The 15,538-nt window shown below is 41.5% G+C and overlaps 1 protein-coding gene across 10 annotated transcripts in view; it reads left to right on the top strand.

The window, feature by feature from the left end:
• The window catches only part of TIAM1 (TIAM Rac1 associated GEF 1), a 443,241-nt gene that overhangs the window by 357,993 nt on the left and 69,710 nt on the right, over positions 1-15,538 (top strand). For all 10 annotated transcript variants that reach the window (XM_063702595.1, XM_063702591.1, XM_063702592.1 and 7 more), the window contains one exon: positions 8,138-8,219. In XM_063702595.1, the coding sequence (XP_063558665.1) occupies positions 8,138-8,219 (82 nt within the window). The remainder of the gene's footprint in view (positions 1-8,137; positions 8,220-15,538) is intronic.

Genomic DNA, 15,538 nt, shown 5'->3' with positions numbered 1-15,538 from the left:
TTTTTTTTTTTTGTAGAGACAGGATCCTGCTTTGTTACCCAGGCTGGTCTTGAACTCCTGGGCTCAAGTGATCCTCCCACCTCAGTCTCCCAAAGTGCTGGAATTACAGGCGTGAGCCACTGCGCACGGCCAGTCTTTTATTTTAATTGATGACTTAAAAATCAGCTGGTTGTTGTTACAGAAAACAGTGCTAATTCTAATTTTGTGTGACATCCGTAGCCATGTTGAAACTGCTGGATCAAATCTTGTTGGGTGAAAAAAGCTGCCATCTATGTCCTAGTCTTTTGGAACTGTATTTATATAGCTTCTTGGGGACATTTACATATATTTGAGTTTGAACATACTTATGGGACTGGGGTTCTGAATCAGACCTGCTTACTAATCATATGGAACTAGCCAAGAAAAAAAAATGAAATGCTAATACTTAATTTCTAGGATTTTACAAAGATTAGAGATAATATGCTTACTTGGTAAATTACAATGCTTGTTATTGCAGTAAGCCTAGTGACAAGCTCTTTGCTCTTTAGTGAAGTGGTGCGTTTGTCAGTTCCAGGAAAGAAACATTTTGGGAGCAAGGCTCCTCTATGTTGGAGTTCCTGTGCTCTCTCTGTACTTAGTCATTCCTCTGGGGGCTCTGACTGCTTGCCATGGATGTGTGAATAACAGTGACTTCAGGCAGGGTTTCACCACAGAAAGCGGAACTGAACGTTTAAACCCAAGTATTATGCTCTTTTTGGAAAAGGGAAGCATGATTTAAAAATGAGTAGGAAATTGTGTTTTTAGTCAACTTTATTGAGGTATACTTTACATTTAAGAAAACTCTCGCCAACTTTAAGGACACAATCCAATGAGTTTTGACAAATGTATACAGTCTTGTTTCCACTGCTGTGATCATGCTTTGGAACATTTCTGTTATCTGAAAAGTTACCTTGTGCCCCTTTAAGGGCTTTTAAGGAAATGTAAGAGAGCGTGTGCTTTTGTAACACTTATAGCATGTTATGCAATAGAAGATTATCAAAATAATGAGCCCTTTTCCAACTATCACTTAAATCAGTAACTGTTCTGTGTTCAGTACATTTAACAGATAGGGCTGATGTATTCTTTTTCTGGCCTGGGGAAAAGGCCAGTCTTGGTGCTGCTGTATGACTAAAGGAAAGAAAACCCTTTTTTCTTACTTAAAAAAGGGAAGTGCTTTCCTGCTAACACTGGAAGAGTTATTAGATTATATATTTTGCATCTTGGGGTTAATGAGTATTTTGCATCCTGAATTATAGGGATCATGCCTAACCAGGTTCCATGTTCCTCATATTTTACACATAAGAGGTATAGGTACTTCAGACATAGTTTTTGAAATTGTATGGACTCATTTATTATTTTTAAGCCTTGCCCATTGTGTGGTCTCCTTAGTCTGTTTGGATCTACAATTTTTGTATGCAGATAGCTATATATGTATTTTAAAAGAATCTAAAGTACAGGGAGACCACAGTATTATTTCTTGGCCTGTTGCAGAAGGTCTCCAGCCCATAGATCTGTAAGGATGCAAATGCCACAGTCTTGCAAAACCTCTGTTTCGACCAAGGTTCTTAATTATTTTGTCCTTTGGATACTTTTGGTAGCCTGGTGGAGCCTCCACACCCCTTCCCAGAATGATATTTTCAATCGTGTAAAATAGAATACATAGGCTTACCTGTGCCCTAAATATATTGAAATAGTTCTCAAAAATATTTTTTGAATTATTGGTAATATATATTCTTATTTATTAGCTTATTAAATTATAAGGCTTAATAGGTAGACATAGACCTAATAGCTAGACCATTAAATTACAAGACCTAGCAGTAGATCTAATAGCTACCACTGTTCTGAGGTAATGATGAGCATAAATAATATTTTGAGACACTAGCAGCAGCTAAAACATGATATGAAAATAACTGTGATTTCTATTCGTGACGGAGTCACAGGCACTGCTACTATTACTATGTTTGTTGCCTACATTCATTTAGGATAAAAGGAAATGCTGATTTTCAGTTTAAGGTTTGTAAATATAAAGATATCACTTTTTTTTTTCTATGATGAAGTTTTGTTCTGTTGCCCAGTCTGGAGTGCAGTGGCGCGATCTTGGCTCACTGCAACCTCCGCCTCCCAGGTTCAAACAACTCCCTGCCTCAGCCTCCCGAGTAGCTGGGATTACAGGCGACCACCACCATGCCTGGCTAATTTTTGTATTTTTAATAGAGACGGGGTTTCACCATCTTGGCTAGGCTGGTCTTGAACTCCTGACCTCGTGATCCACCTGCCTCGGCCTCCGAAAGTGCTGGGATTACAGGCGTGAGCCACCGCGCCCAGCCAATATCACTGTTTTTTTATGATCCACATTCATAAATCGCTTGAACTCTATCCATGGGTCCCTGGTTTTGAATCCCTGCTTTAGGCCATTAAGCTGGGCATAGCATCATTCTGAGACAGGGGGTTTCTGAACAGCATTCCTGGATGCTTTTTGAGAGTCTGCAGGTATTCAGTGTCTTGTCCCTTACTGAATATGCATCAGACCACACACAGTTAATTGGTTTCCCTGGCTCACCTCCATTTTTATTTTGATGGACATGGGAAACTTCAAGTGTTACAAGCCATTTCCCTATAAATGACTCATTCATGTATGACTCTCCCAAATTATTTTATTCTATGCCATTGTTTTGTCAAACAGTCTTTAGTAGTAAGACCAGTAGTTACTAGCAAAAGTATGTACTGTATTTTAAAGATCTTTTTGGAGGATCTAGTGTGTTTATTTTGGGGGTCAGGGGATTCTCTTGCTTATGAATAACCAGGAATAGTTAGCCGTTGATTTATCCGCTTTGCTGGTTGTGTTTCTAATAGAAGTAATACCTGTTTGGCCACTTTTTCATGATGACTTGTTTGTTGGATCCGGTCCACGGAATGATCATATACCTGATTGTAGTCTATGGAAGCTCTTTTCAAAAACCCACACTAAATGTGTTTTTTTATAAAGTGACAGGTAGAAATAAAGTTTACAGAAACACTGATCAATTTATTTATTCACTCATCCAGCAAATTTTTTTTAATTATTTTTTATTTTTTTGAAATAGAGTCTCATTCTGTCGCCCAGGCTGGAGTCCAGTGGGACAGTCTCAGCTCACTGCAACCTCTGCCTCCTTGGTTCAAGCAATTCTCCTGCCTCAGCCTCCCAAGTAGCTGGGAATAGAGTTGCCCATGACCACACCCAGCTATCATCTAGCAAATATTTATTTAGCATTTGTATGCCTGGCACTATTCTAGCTGTTCTAGGCACTGGGGATACACCAAAACAATTCTGCTTCTGGTGGAACCTGTATTCAAGTTTGCAGAAACAAGTAAAAATACATGTGAATGTGTAATATGTCAGGGAATGTTCAAAGCCTGGAGAGACAAGAAGTTGGGGCAAGTAGAGAGAGGGAGATGGCACATCTGCAGTGGGTCTTGTTGCTATTTTGTTTTATTTATTTTTTTTGTGTGTGTTTTTTTTTAATGTGATGTTCGAACAGGGTGAGTGAGTGAAGAGAGGGAGTGGAATCATAGAGGTATTTTGCAGACAAGTGTTCTAGGCTGGCCAGGCACGGTGGCTCACGCCTGTAATCCCAGCACTTTGGGAGGCTGAGCAGGTGGATCCCCTGAGGTCAGGAGTTCGAGACCAGCTTGGCCAACATGCTGAAACTCCATCTCTACTAAAAATACAAAAATTAACCAGGCATGGTGGCACACGCCTATAGTTCCAGCTATTCAGGAAGCTGAGGCAGGAGAATCGCTTGAACCCGGGAGGCAGAGGTTACAGGGAGCCAATATCGTGCCACTGCACTCCAGCCTGGGTGGCAAAGCCAGATTCTGTCTCAAAAAAAAAAAAAAAAAAAAAAAGTTCTAGGCTGAGAGAACAAAGCTGGCTAAGGCCTGGGCAGGGGGAGGGTGGCCATTGGTGGAGGTGGCTTACCTGGTGTTTGAGGAGGATTGGCGGAGAGGGCCCGAAAGAGGGGATGCAGGAGATGGTGGGGGGGAGGGAAAAAGGATAGGCCATGTAGAGCCTAAGTGTCGTAGGAAACCCCAGAGAGAAAGGGCATTGTCGGCTTCGAAAGGCTCACTATGGCAGATGAGTGGGCCCATAGGGCATGAGAGGATGAGCAGCCAGGGCCCATAGAAGGCTGTAGAGAGTCATCGTCAGGCAAGAGCGTGACGGTGGCTCAGACCAAGCCACCCAAAGGAGACAGAGAAAGAAATGATCCTGATTTTGTGAGAACTCAAGAGCCCTAGGTAAGCAATTTTTTTCTTAAAATCTGGTGATCTTCTCATCCAGTTTTTGAAAACAGGGAAAGTTGCAACATTATCGATTTAATAAAAGAAAGGGAAGATGTGAGCTATTTCATCATTAAGTGCATTTATGTATAAAACTACTGAATTTCCAGATTTCTAGTTCCAGATATTGTGGTTGCATTGAAAATATATTTTAAAGTACAAACGCTTCTTGAAATATAGTTTTAGTTTTGTTCACTAAACCTGGCTTTAGTCCAACCAGCCTAAGGATGTTGTGGCCAGCAGGCCTGTCTTATGATACTGAGTTATTGTCTGAGACCAGCAAAAGACACAGTGATATTCACACTAATTTCAAAGAAAACTAGGAAGTAGTATTATGAAAATATAGGAAAGATTATGCACAAAGCTCTAGTCCCACTAGATCCTGTGGAAATGATTAAAACAGAGTTATATACTGCCACCTGGAGGAAGGGTTTGGCTCTTAAAATTTTAAAAAATAAAAGTAAGGCTCCTAATAAGTTGAAGTGAACGTAGTTGATAACGTTTCCTTGAGCATTCTGTGGTGTTAGGTTATATATTGTAAACCTTATTGAATTTAGTATTTAGAGTTTTGGTGGCTATTTTCTGAATGAAAAAGTAGTATAACTGATTTCTTCTCATTTGTAAATGTATTGGTGTGAAACATTTCTAAAGTATAACACTAAAACCACATTCAGTCATGCCCTTGACATGTTGCATTTGGTGGAAATTGCATTAAATTGAGGTGTTTAAAAGGATCCAAGCTGTCCTGTCCACGTTCCTATCCCCCACACTCCTTGGCATTCTATTATAGCAAACGCTTTCTCAGGCTCCTGAGTCACAAGTATTATGCTGACCTCTCAAATGCCCCAAGCAAATAAAGAGAGGAAACTGGCCACTCTTTTCTACCTGCCTGAATAAAATCGTTTCTGGACGAATGGCTGTGTGGTCAGGGATACGGGCAAGTTTAGATAATCATCAAGACTTCTCTTTAGTGCTAACGGCCACATTTTTTGTTATTGACCTTGGCTCAAAATTGGTTTTCATTTTAAGATAGAGTAATAATTTTAAAAATCTATATGAGCATTTGACACATCTATTTGTTTGTGAGTTTTTATTATAAATTTTGGATTGGAACCTTTGACTGACCTAAGAGGGTAGGTTCCCTTTGCGTTCATACCCTGTGTTCCAGTGAAGGCTGATCTGGGAGGCATCATAGTGTAGTGGAAAGAACGCGGCTCTAGAGCCAGTGAGACCTGGGTTCATAATCCCAGCTGTGTATGAACTGGTCTTCTGAATTTAGGAAAGTACTTTCTCTTTAGGCTCTTGCCTTTATTTGTAAAATGGACATCACGCTTGTCTCATGGAGTTAGTGTGAGAGGCGTGACACATGGTCAGAACTCCGTAAGTTATTGTCTTGATGATAGATCTTGACATATGAAAATGAAATATCCGGCTGGGCGCGGTGGCTCACGCCTGTAATCCCAGCACTTTGGGAGACTGAGGCGGGCGGATCACGAGGTCAGGAGATCGAGACCATGGTGAAACCCTGTCTCTACTAAAATTACCAAAAAAAAAAAAAAAAAAAAAAAAAGCCAGGCGCGGTGGCGGGCGCCTGTAGTCCCAGCTACTCGGTAGGCTGAGGCAGGAGAATGGCGTGAACCTGGGAGGCGGAACTTGCAGTGAGCCGAGATCGCACCGCTGCACTCCAGCCTGGGCAACAGAGCGAGACTCTGTCTCAAAAAAAAAAAAAAAGAAAAAAGAAAATGAAATATCGATTAATTTAAACAACATTTATGATGTGTGAACTCTGCATCATTCTTATCTTGACTTTGTACAAAGCTCTTTTTCCAGCCTTTTTTGTTTAAAAAATTTTTTAAATAATTTTAACTCTTATTTTAGATTCAAGGGGCACATGTGCAGGTTTGTTACCTGAATATATCACATGATGCTGAGGTTTAGGGTACTGTTGATCCTGTCACCTAGGTAGTAAGCCTAGTGCCCAGCAGTTAGTCTCACAACCCTTGTCCTCCTCCTGCCTTCCCCCTCTAGTAGTCCCCAGTATCTATTGTTGCCATTTTTATGTCCTTGAGTACTCATTGTTTAGCCCCTAGTTGTAAGTGAGAAGGTATTTGGTTTTCTATTCCTGTGTTAATTCACGTAGGATAATGGCTTCCAGCTGCATCCATGTTGCTGTAAAGAACATGATTTTGTTCTTTTTCATGGCTACATAGTATTCTGTGTTATACATGTACCACATTTTCTTTATCCAATCCACCCCGGATGGGCATATAGATTGATTCCACATCTTTGCTATTGTGAATAGTGCTGCAATGAACATACAGTGCACGTGTCTTTTTGGTAGAATGATTTATTTTCTTTTGGATATATCCCAAGTAGTGGGATTGCTGCGTCAAGTGGTAGTTCTAAGTTCTTTGAGAAGTCTCCAAACTGCTTTCCACAGTGGCTGAACTAATTTACATTCCCAACAACAGTGTATAAGCGTTTCCTTCTCAGCCGGGCATGGTGGCTCATGCCTGTAATTCCTGCCCTTTGGGAGGCTGAGGTGGGCGGATCATTTGAGGTCAGAGTTCGAGACCAGCCTGGCCAACGTGGCGAAACCCCATCTCCACTAAAAATACAAAAAAAAAAAAAAAAAATTAGCCAGATGTGGTAGCAAACGCCTGTAATCCCAGCTACTCAGGAGGCTGAGGCAGGAGAATTGCTTGAACCTGGGAGATGGAGGTTGCAGTGAGCCGAGATCGCGCCACTGCACTCCAGCCTGGGCAACAGAGCAACACTCTGTGTCAAAAAAAAAAGAAAGAAAAGAAAAGCATTCCCTTCTCTCTGCAGCCTCACCAGCATTTGTTGTTTTTTGACTTTTTAGTAATAGCCATTCTGATTGGTGTGAGATGGTATCTCATTGTGGTTTTGGTTTACCTTTCTCTGATAATTAGCGATGTGTACATTTTTTCATATGTTTATTGGCCACATATATGTCTTCTCTTGAGAAGTGCCCGTTCATGTCTTTTGCCCGTTTTTTGATGAGATTATTCACTTTTTGTTGATTTAAGTTCCTTATAGTTTCTGGATATTACACCTTTGTCAGATGCACAGTTTGCAAATATTTTCTCCCATACTGTAGATTGTCTGTTTATTGACAGTTTCTTTTTCTGTGCAGAAGCTCTTTAGTTTAATTAGGTCCCACTTTTCCATTTTCATTTTTGTTGCAATTGCTTTTGAGGACTTAGTCATAAGTTATTTCCTTTCTTGGGCTTTTAGAGGGCTGATTAATTTGTGTACTTCAGTTTTCTAGCTAATTTCGATACAGTTCAGTGGCTAAAAAAAAGAATATCCTCCTTTACGTAGTTTGTTTTCTGTTTCAATGTTATCATTTGTCTCTACTTATTTGTACTATGATGAACTTTTTGAATGGAAGCATAGAGATTTATCTTATTTCCATGAATTCCATACCAAGATCTTTATAACCTCTTCTTGATTTTAATAAACTTTTTCTCCCCACAACTAGAGATCTCCATTACTTTAGCATTATTTTTCAGGTCTGTGATGGACACTGGGTAGGAATAGACAGACAGAGTGATGTGGAGGAAATACTTAGAAACCGAACTGTGGCTATGTTTGAGGATGACAGCTGGAAGTTTTTACTTTTACTTTTTACTTTTAATGAGTTTCGTTTAATGATAAGATTGTGAAGTGCAAATTCACATAAGTATCAATTGTGAAAAAATAGATTTATGAAATGATGACCATTTTTAAAAGTTAGTTATAATGAAATTCTAATTAGATTCCCCTTTGTAACTTTCAGCTGTACAAAGAAATTGAAATCTGTCCAAAAGTCACTCAGAGCATCCACATTGAGAAGTCAGATACAGCTGCTGATACTTACGGTAAGTTTATTTTTCTTTGTGTTTTAAGGTAAAGTATTTCTTATATAAGCATGCATTTATTTACAGTTCAGCAAAATGCCTTTGAGTCCTATCTAAAACAGATAGTATATCTGGCTCCTGTTCTGTGGAGGGCAGCCACACTAGGGAATAAAAGGGATGTTTACTCTGGGTACGATGTAGACTTTGGTGTTAAATTTCATAACTTTAATTACTGGGATTCTACTGTCCTAAAAAGGAAGTGGGTAGCTTATTTTATATGTCAAAAGATAAAATTACAACGTTTAATTATAAATCTGACTGGCTTTTATTTGTGACTCATGCATGGGATAGCCTCCATTCTACAAAATAGAATGAGAGCTCCCTCTGGGCAGTGGCAGAACAGTGATTTTTGTAAGGTGGTGACAAGGAAACAGAACAGTGGAAGAAGAAAACTGATTGTTTAACTTAGCTTACTTCAGGTTACTTTTTTGTAAGGGTTAAAGCAGAGGGGACCTACTTATTTTGTTGACTCAGGTAGACTGGAATCTCATGTTTTCAGGAAAAACTGGTCTGTTTGGGGATCTACTTGCTTCCTGAAAGTTTTAGTTTGATTATGTGGCATCCAGCATAAGTGATTCCACTTTTATTTGATCTGGCCTTTCGGGCATAATGCAGGAACTCAGTTCACAACAGTGGCCTCCCATAATTTTTGTTTAACATATACGATGATGTACCTTAGTAACGCAGGAATTATTCTTTTACATCCCTCTCCCGAAAACTATAAATTTTGAGAAATCTCAAAATAAGTAAGCCATTATCCTACATTATCCTCCCTTCCCATACAAATAATGTTAAAGGAACTATTTTGGTGGTGTGTAGGGGGGTCCCCAAGACCATCCCTAGGTTTGCTGATTCACTAGGAAGACCCACAGAGCTCAGCCTCTGGTCATACTCACAACTATGATTTTTTTAATAGCAAATTATACTGAAGCAGCTTCGTTGTCTTGGGTAAATACCCACGGTTCGTTGTCTCACGCCAAGGGAATCGAGGATGCGGACACACAAGAAGTGGGTTTAGGAGTAGAGGTTTAATAGGCAAAAAAAAAGAGAAAGGAGAATAGCTCTCTCTCCTGCAGAGAGAGAGGGGTGCCCGAGTGGGTCTTCCGGCCAGCGGCGGAATGCACTGGATTGTATAGCCAGGCTTCAGGAGGCGGTGTCTGATTTACATAAGGCCCACAGATTGTTTGAACCAGGTGTGACGTCTACACAGCACGCATGGAAGCTGGCTGCCCTATCCTAATCTTTATTATGCAAATGGAGTCTTTGCCTGGCGGGGGCCATGTTCACTGCTTCTTACTGTACGCGTGGCTGGCAAAGAGAAGAGAGGATGGAGCCGCCATTTTGAACATGCTTAGTCCCAGCTAGCTTTTTCCTATTGGCACAACTGCCGGCATTCACCGGTGTAAGCTTCCAGCTTGCTCGTCTATGTGTGCAGCTTGATTTTACAGGCTGCTTTTTGTTACCAAAAAAAATTATTTGGGGGTTGCTTTTCATTAAAAGGAAAATGTTACTGAGGATTTTCTTCTCCTCGCTCTCTGCCTAAATCATTTCATCTTAACTCCTGTATCAACACAAAGCAAAATCAGCAAAGGGAAAAGGCGCATGGAGTGAAGTCTAGGGGAAACCAGGTGTGAGCTTCAGCGAGCCCTGTTTCAGTGGAGTCACGTAGAATGAGGATAACTTCTCCAGCACCAAGTTGTGAGGACACCTGAGAAATGCTCCCTCCTAGGGAAGGCGGTTAGAGACTCAGTGCCCAGGGCCTTTCTGGGGAGGCTGGTTCCCTAGGCACCCTCTGCCTAGCATGCACCAAAATTCCAGACTCCCAGGAGGAAAGTAGGCGTTCACCATAAATCCCATTGTTTGTACCACAGTTTAGGCACTGTGAGCCACTCAGGGTGTTGGGAACCCTCCCAAAATCCAAGTTCTCAGGATGCCAGCCAAGGTTCAAATTTGTAAGCGGGCCTTTCGAAGAATAGCAGTCGTGCCTGCTGTGTTAACGCTTTCCTATGCGGTTGTCTACATTCTGGCGGAGTTAAATATATATTCCTTTCCATATGTTTAAGACCAGTCTTCTTTACTTAGCATTACACTGTATGGCTTGAATAGTAACAGAGTTGGTGCCTGAGTAAATTAAGTGAGGAAAATCCATACTGTGCTATATCAGTCAGGAGAGGCGAGGTTAGCTGAGGTAACAGACAGCCACCAAAGCCCGGTGGCTCGAAAGAGTGACATTTATTTCTCACATTCACCACGCATCCGTTGTGGGTTGGCTGGGACTCCATACGTTGTCCTCATTCCACACCCAGGCCTGGAGCAGCTGCCTCCTGGGACAGTGCTTGTCACTCAGCAGAGGGGGAAGGGGAGGTGGGAAAGCAGGTGTTGTCCCATTCCTAATTCATTGGCCAAAGCAAGTCACACAGCCATACCTACCTACGAGGGAGCACAGAAGTGTGATTCTACTGTTTGGTAGAAGGAGAACAAAGTTCCTGGTGGAGAGACATAAAGACTACCGCATATGCTCACTTAAGATTTATCTCTGAATCAAGTTATTAAGCTTTCTTTTTTTTTTTAAGACACAGTTTCCCTCTGTCGCCCAGGCTGAAGTGCAGTGGTGCGATCTCAGCTCACTCCAACCTCTGCCTCCCAGGTTCAAGTGATTCTCCTGCTTCCCAAGTAGCTGGGATTACAGGCGTGTGCCACCATGCCTGGCTAATTTTTGTACTTTTAGAAGAGACGGGTTTCACCATGTTGGCCAGGGTGGTCTTGAACTCCTGACCTCAACTGATCCACCCACCTCGGCCTCCCAAAGTGCTGGGATTACAGGCGTGAGCCACTGCGCCTGGCCCGGGTTATTAAGCTTTTTAGTATTTGAAAATCTTTAAACTCTTTTCTGAGCGCTGGGATATTATATTCCTTCTGCACCTTACCCTGCAGGCCACCAGTCTTCATCTCGGAATACTCAATAGAGGATTTGGGCCTAATGAAGAGAACCCAATTTTGAACCCTGGCCACTTGCATTATAACTTTATGCTGTTTATTTCTTGACCTTAAAACTAAAGACATAATAAAGCCAGGAGAATATTTCTCATGGCAAGGAATAAATGTTTATGAGCGGCTTATTATGCAGCAAAAAGCCGACCTCAGTAATTAGAGCTGTAATTGGTAGCAGTGAAGTGCCTGGATCCTCCAAAATTAGATGCTCCATAATGATTATTCTTTTTCTCTTCAGTTTACTTAATTTTTGTTGAGTAAGGATAAACTAGCAAAGATCAAGTTCAGAAGGCTGAATTTCAAAGCTCTTGGACTCTGCTTCTAAGATTGAGTGATTCAGGGACTCAGAAATTGGAACTGGGCATAAAACTGCTATCGTTTGTATACATTTTAATACTTTTTATTAAAGTCACTGAATTACTCACAGAACCCATTTACTTTTACCCCCTGAGGACGGTATGACAGGGCACCAGGCATCAATCTTGAGAGTATTACAAACAGTGCTTCCCAACTCATCCGATGTAAAGAAGCAGGTATTTTGTTTTGTTTTAATTTCCACTCTTTTGTGACCACTGCTGCTTTTGTGAAATACAAAATCCCATGCTTGGAGGTTGTGGCAATGTCAAAGCTACAAGAGGTTCTCAATGCTTAGTCTTGATTTCTGTCCTTAGATTACTGCCATTAGCAAACAGTTGGCACCTGTTCCTGGACTTCACTTTGAAAAGCCCTGCCACAGGCTGGACACAGGCTCACACCTGTAATCCCAGCATTTTGGGAGGCCGAGGTGGGCAGATCATGAGGTCAAGAGATTGAGACCATCCTGGCCAACATGGTGAAGCCCCATCTCTACTAAAGATAAAAAAATTAGATGGGCGTGGTGACACGCACCTGTAGTCCCAGGTACTCAGGAGGCAGGAGAATCACTTGAACCCGGGAGGCAGAGGTTGCAGTGAGCTGAGGTTGTGCCACTGCACTCCCGCCTGGTGACAGAGTGAGACTGTGTCTCAAAGAAAAAAAAAGAAAAGAAAAGCCTGCCACTCATGGCTAATAAGCTCAGTTAAATCATTTCTTCTCTGTGCTCGGGTTGGTTTTGGCATTTGATGTTCCAACAGCGTATTGATTGAAGAGGTGAAACATTCCCCCAGTCCTCAGAGATCTGATTGCCTCTGGATTAAAAGCTACCGCAGAGTCGAAATTCAGCCCATCTGTATCTAATATTAACACCTAGCTAAGTGGCTTCCGGTTAGATACTGAGTTCGGTACAAGTAAAAGCTACCGGCACAAACACAGAAACACCTCACAATACAGATCATATGCTGCTTTCTATTTTAGAACACTTTAGGGAGGAGAATATAGTTTAATAATCCAACTGACTGAACACACTTAAAGCGGGAACATTTACTTAATTTCTCTCTCTTGCCTCTCTCTCCATCTCAGCCCTCAGCTCACTCCCACACCTTACTGTTGAAATTAGTTCACATATCCAGTTACATGATACTTAGACTAAGCATGAGACCCTCGGCTGCCTTGAAGTAGAAGGATGCGTCATTTCAGCAACTTAATGTTCCTTTTCTCTGGGTACTTCTAGTACTATTATATATTTTAGTCGTGTGTTCTCATGTTATAGGTGCCTGTGCTTGTTATCTGAATTTTCATTGTATCCTGGACTCTAGTTTTGAGTAATTCTCTATTGTTTTTCATGTTATGGTTTTTCTAGGGTGAGGAATCTTTTGGTGGTTCATCTCATGAGTTTCTTCTTAGTTTCTTTTTTGAGACAGGGTCTTACTCTGTCACCCAGGCTGGAATGCAGTGGTGGGATCATGACTCCCTGCAGCCTCAACCTCCTAGACTCAAGCCATCCTTCCCACCTCAGCCTCCCAAGTAGCTGGGACTACAAGGCACATGCCACCACGCCCAGCTAATTTTTTTTAAAAAATTTTGTAGAGACAGGGTCTCACTGTGTTGCCAGGGCTGGTCTCGAACTCCTGGGCTCATGCTTTCCTCCCACCTCAGCCTTCCAAGAGTGCTGGGATTATAGGCATGAGCCACCATGCCCGACCTTAGTTTCATCACTTAGTTTTAAGCACTTCCTTCATTCTCCTGATCATTATTCCAGTTGCCACTCATGATCCCTTCCTGTGTTTGAAGCTAACAGCCTTCCAGTTGGTGGATACATCGATTTATATTGAATAATTTCCCTCTGCCCCCTGTTGGCAATCATTTTTGACGATGTTAGAGTTGTCTGCTGAGAGTTAGAACATTGCTGTCCTATTTAAAAGAAATAGATCTGACTTTGCTGATTAACTGTTAAAATCATTATGTTCTTCATTCAGCTCCACATAATCTAGCTGTAGGATATTTCATAATTTTCTTTATATTTGTTCATATAGAAGATGGTTATAAGGTTTTCCCCCAGTGTGCAAAGTATTGGCATCTTTAAATGGAAGCCGCTCACATGTTTGTTGCAAGGCAAGGTGTGGGGAGGGCTGCCTTCCTGGAACAGTGAAAGGGGCTCCTGTTTGGCCCCTAAACTGGTGTCCAATATGAATTCCAGTACAGAGCTAATGTGCTATTCACTTTTGTAAATTTTTGGCTTTCATTTGGGTGATCTTCAGAAGAGGAACTTAGGCCCATTATCGTTTCTTCCATCCTCTTTCCTATCATAGAGATTTCCCCACTAATTAGAGATGTCTGATCTGTTTCTCAGACCTAGTCTTTTCACCCAGTTGTTTGGTACAAATTACATAATCAATTGCAGTCCTCAGACTGGAAGTCTCCTCTATTTAACGTTTTGATTATACAAAAAGAGGACCAAGAAAACAGGGAATGGCTGGGTATGGTGGCTCACACCTGTAATCCCAGCACTTTGGGAAGCCGAGGCAGGTGGATCACTTGAAGTCAGGAGTTTGAGACCAGTCTGGCCAGCATGACGGAACCCCATCTCTACCAAAATTAGAAAAATTAGCTGAGTGTGGTGGTGTGTGCCTGTAATCCCAGCTACTAGGGAGGCTGAGGTAGGAGAATCGCTTTAACCTGGGAGGCAGAGGTTGTAGTGAGCTGAGATCGCACCACTGCACTCCAGCCTAGACAACAGAATGAGACTCCATCTCAAAAAAAAAAAAAAAAAAAAAAAAGGGAATGGAGCAAATCATACCTGAGGTGTCTCCATGTCTCCATCTACTTGGCTTCAGGTGACTTGCAGCAGGCTGTCACCATGTTGCCTCTCCTGCCATCTTCCAGTTAAGCAAAGGCGTTTCCTGGTACCCCACAGGGGTGCTAATTTTTTAATAGAAAAAAAACTGGGGCCATGCTCAGTAGTGCACGCCTGTAATCCCAACACTGTGAGAGGCTGAGGTGGGAGGATCGCATGAGGCCAGGAGTTTGAGACCAGCCTGGGCAACATAGTAAGACCCCATCTCTACAAAAAAATTTAAAAATCAGTCAAGCATGGTAGCACTCACATGTAGTCCCAGGTCTTCTGGTAGATGAGGTAGGGAATTGTCTGAATCCAGGAGTTTGAAGCTACAATGAGCTATGATCACACCACTGCATTCCAGCCTGGGGGACAGAGCAAGACCCTGTCTCTTTAATAACAAACAAACAAACAAACAAAAAAAAATTGGTCTCAAAATGTAGTAGAATGATGGCATTTCAGAAAGGAAATTCCAATATTTAGATGAATCCTATTCATTCTTTCCTATGACGTAGCCCTTGATTCTATCTCTCCTAATAGATTTTTTTTTTAATTTCCACTAAAATGCAGATAAATACACCTGTGTTAAGGCTAATGTAACTTAAATGGTTCTTGTGTAAAAATATTTTGATTTCAGCAGGGCTTCTTGACACTTAATCTGAAAGTTAGAAGTTGCTGAAAGAAGAGAATTTAAAATAAGAGAATGAAATGAAGACTTTGGAAAGTCCTCACGGGTGGCCCTCTGCCGTTCCCTATCTGAGGGTGTTACGGTACTTGAGAAGGCGATGGCAATTAGCCTTTTTGCCTATGTGAGGTTATCCATTTCCTGGTCCTGTAAACTAAACAAAAAACCATGTGTTCATCATGACATGTCCTAAAAAGGCTCAATGACTCCCTGGAACCTTACAAAATTCTGTTTTGCTGTTTGCCTGCTTGTTTTTTTTTCAACCACTGCTCTCCCCTCAGCATTACAATGGGTATCTATATTATGGGATGATTTTTCTCCCAGAGCTGAAATTATTGCAGATATATACAATGACATGTGTTCCCATTGCCCTTTTTAGAAATATCTGCAAAGGTATTTCTTTCCTTTAGC

This window comes from Gorilla gorilla, chromosome 22 (genome assembly GCF_029281585.2).
Source record: "Gorilla gorilla gorilla isolate KB3781 chromosome 22, NHGRI_mGorGor1-v2.1_pri, whole genome shotgun sequence".
In the NCBI taxonomy this organism is placed as follows: Eukaryota; Metazoa; Chordata; class Mammalia; order Primates; family Hominidae; genus Gorilla; species Gorilla gorilla.
The sequence above is the reverse complement of the archived record's forward strand: the minus strand, read 5'-3'. Positions and strand labels throughout refer to the sequence as shown.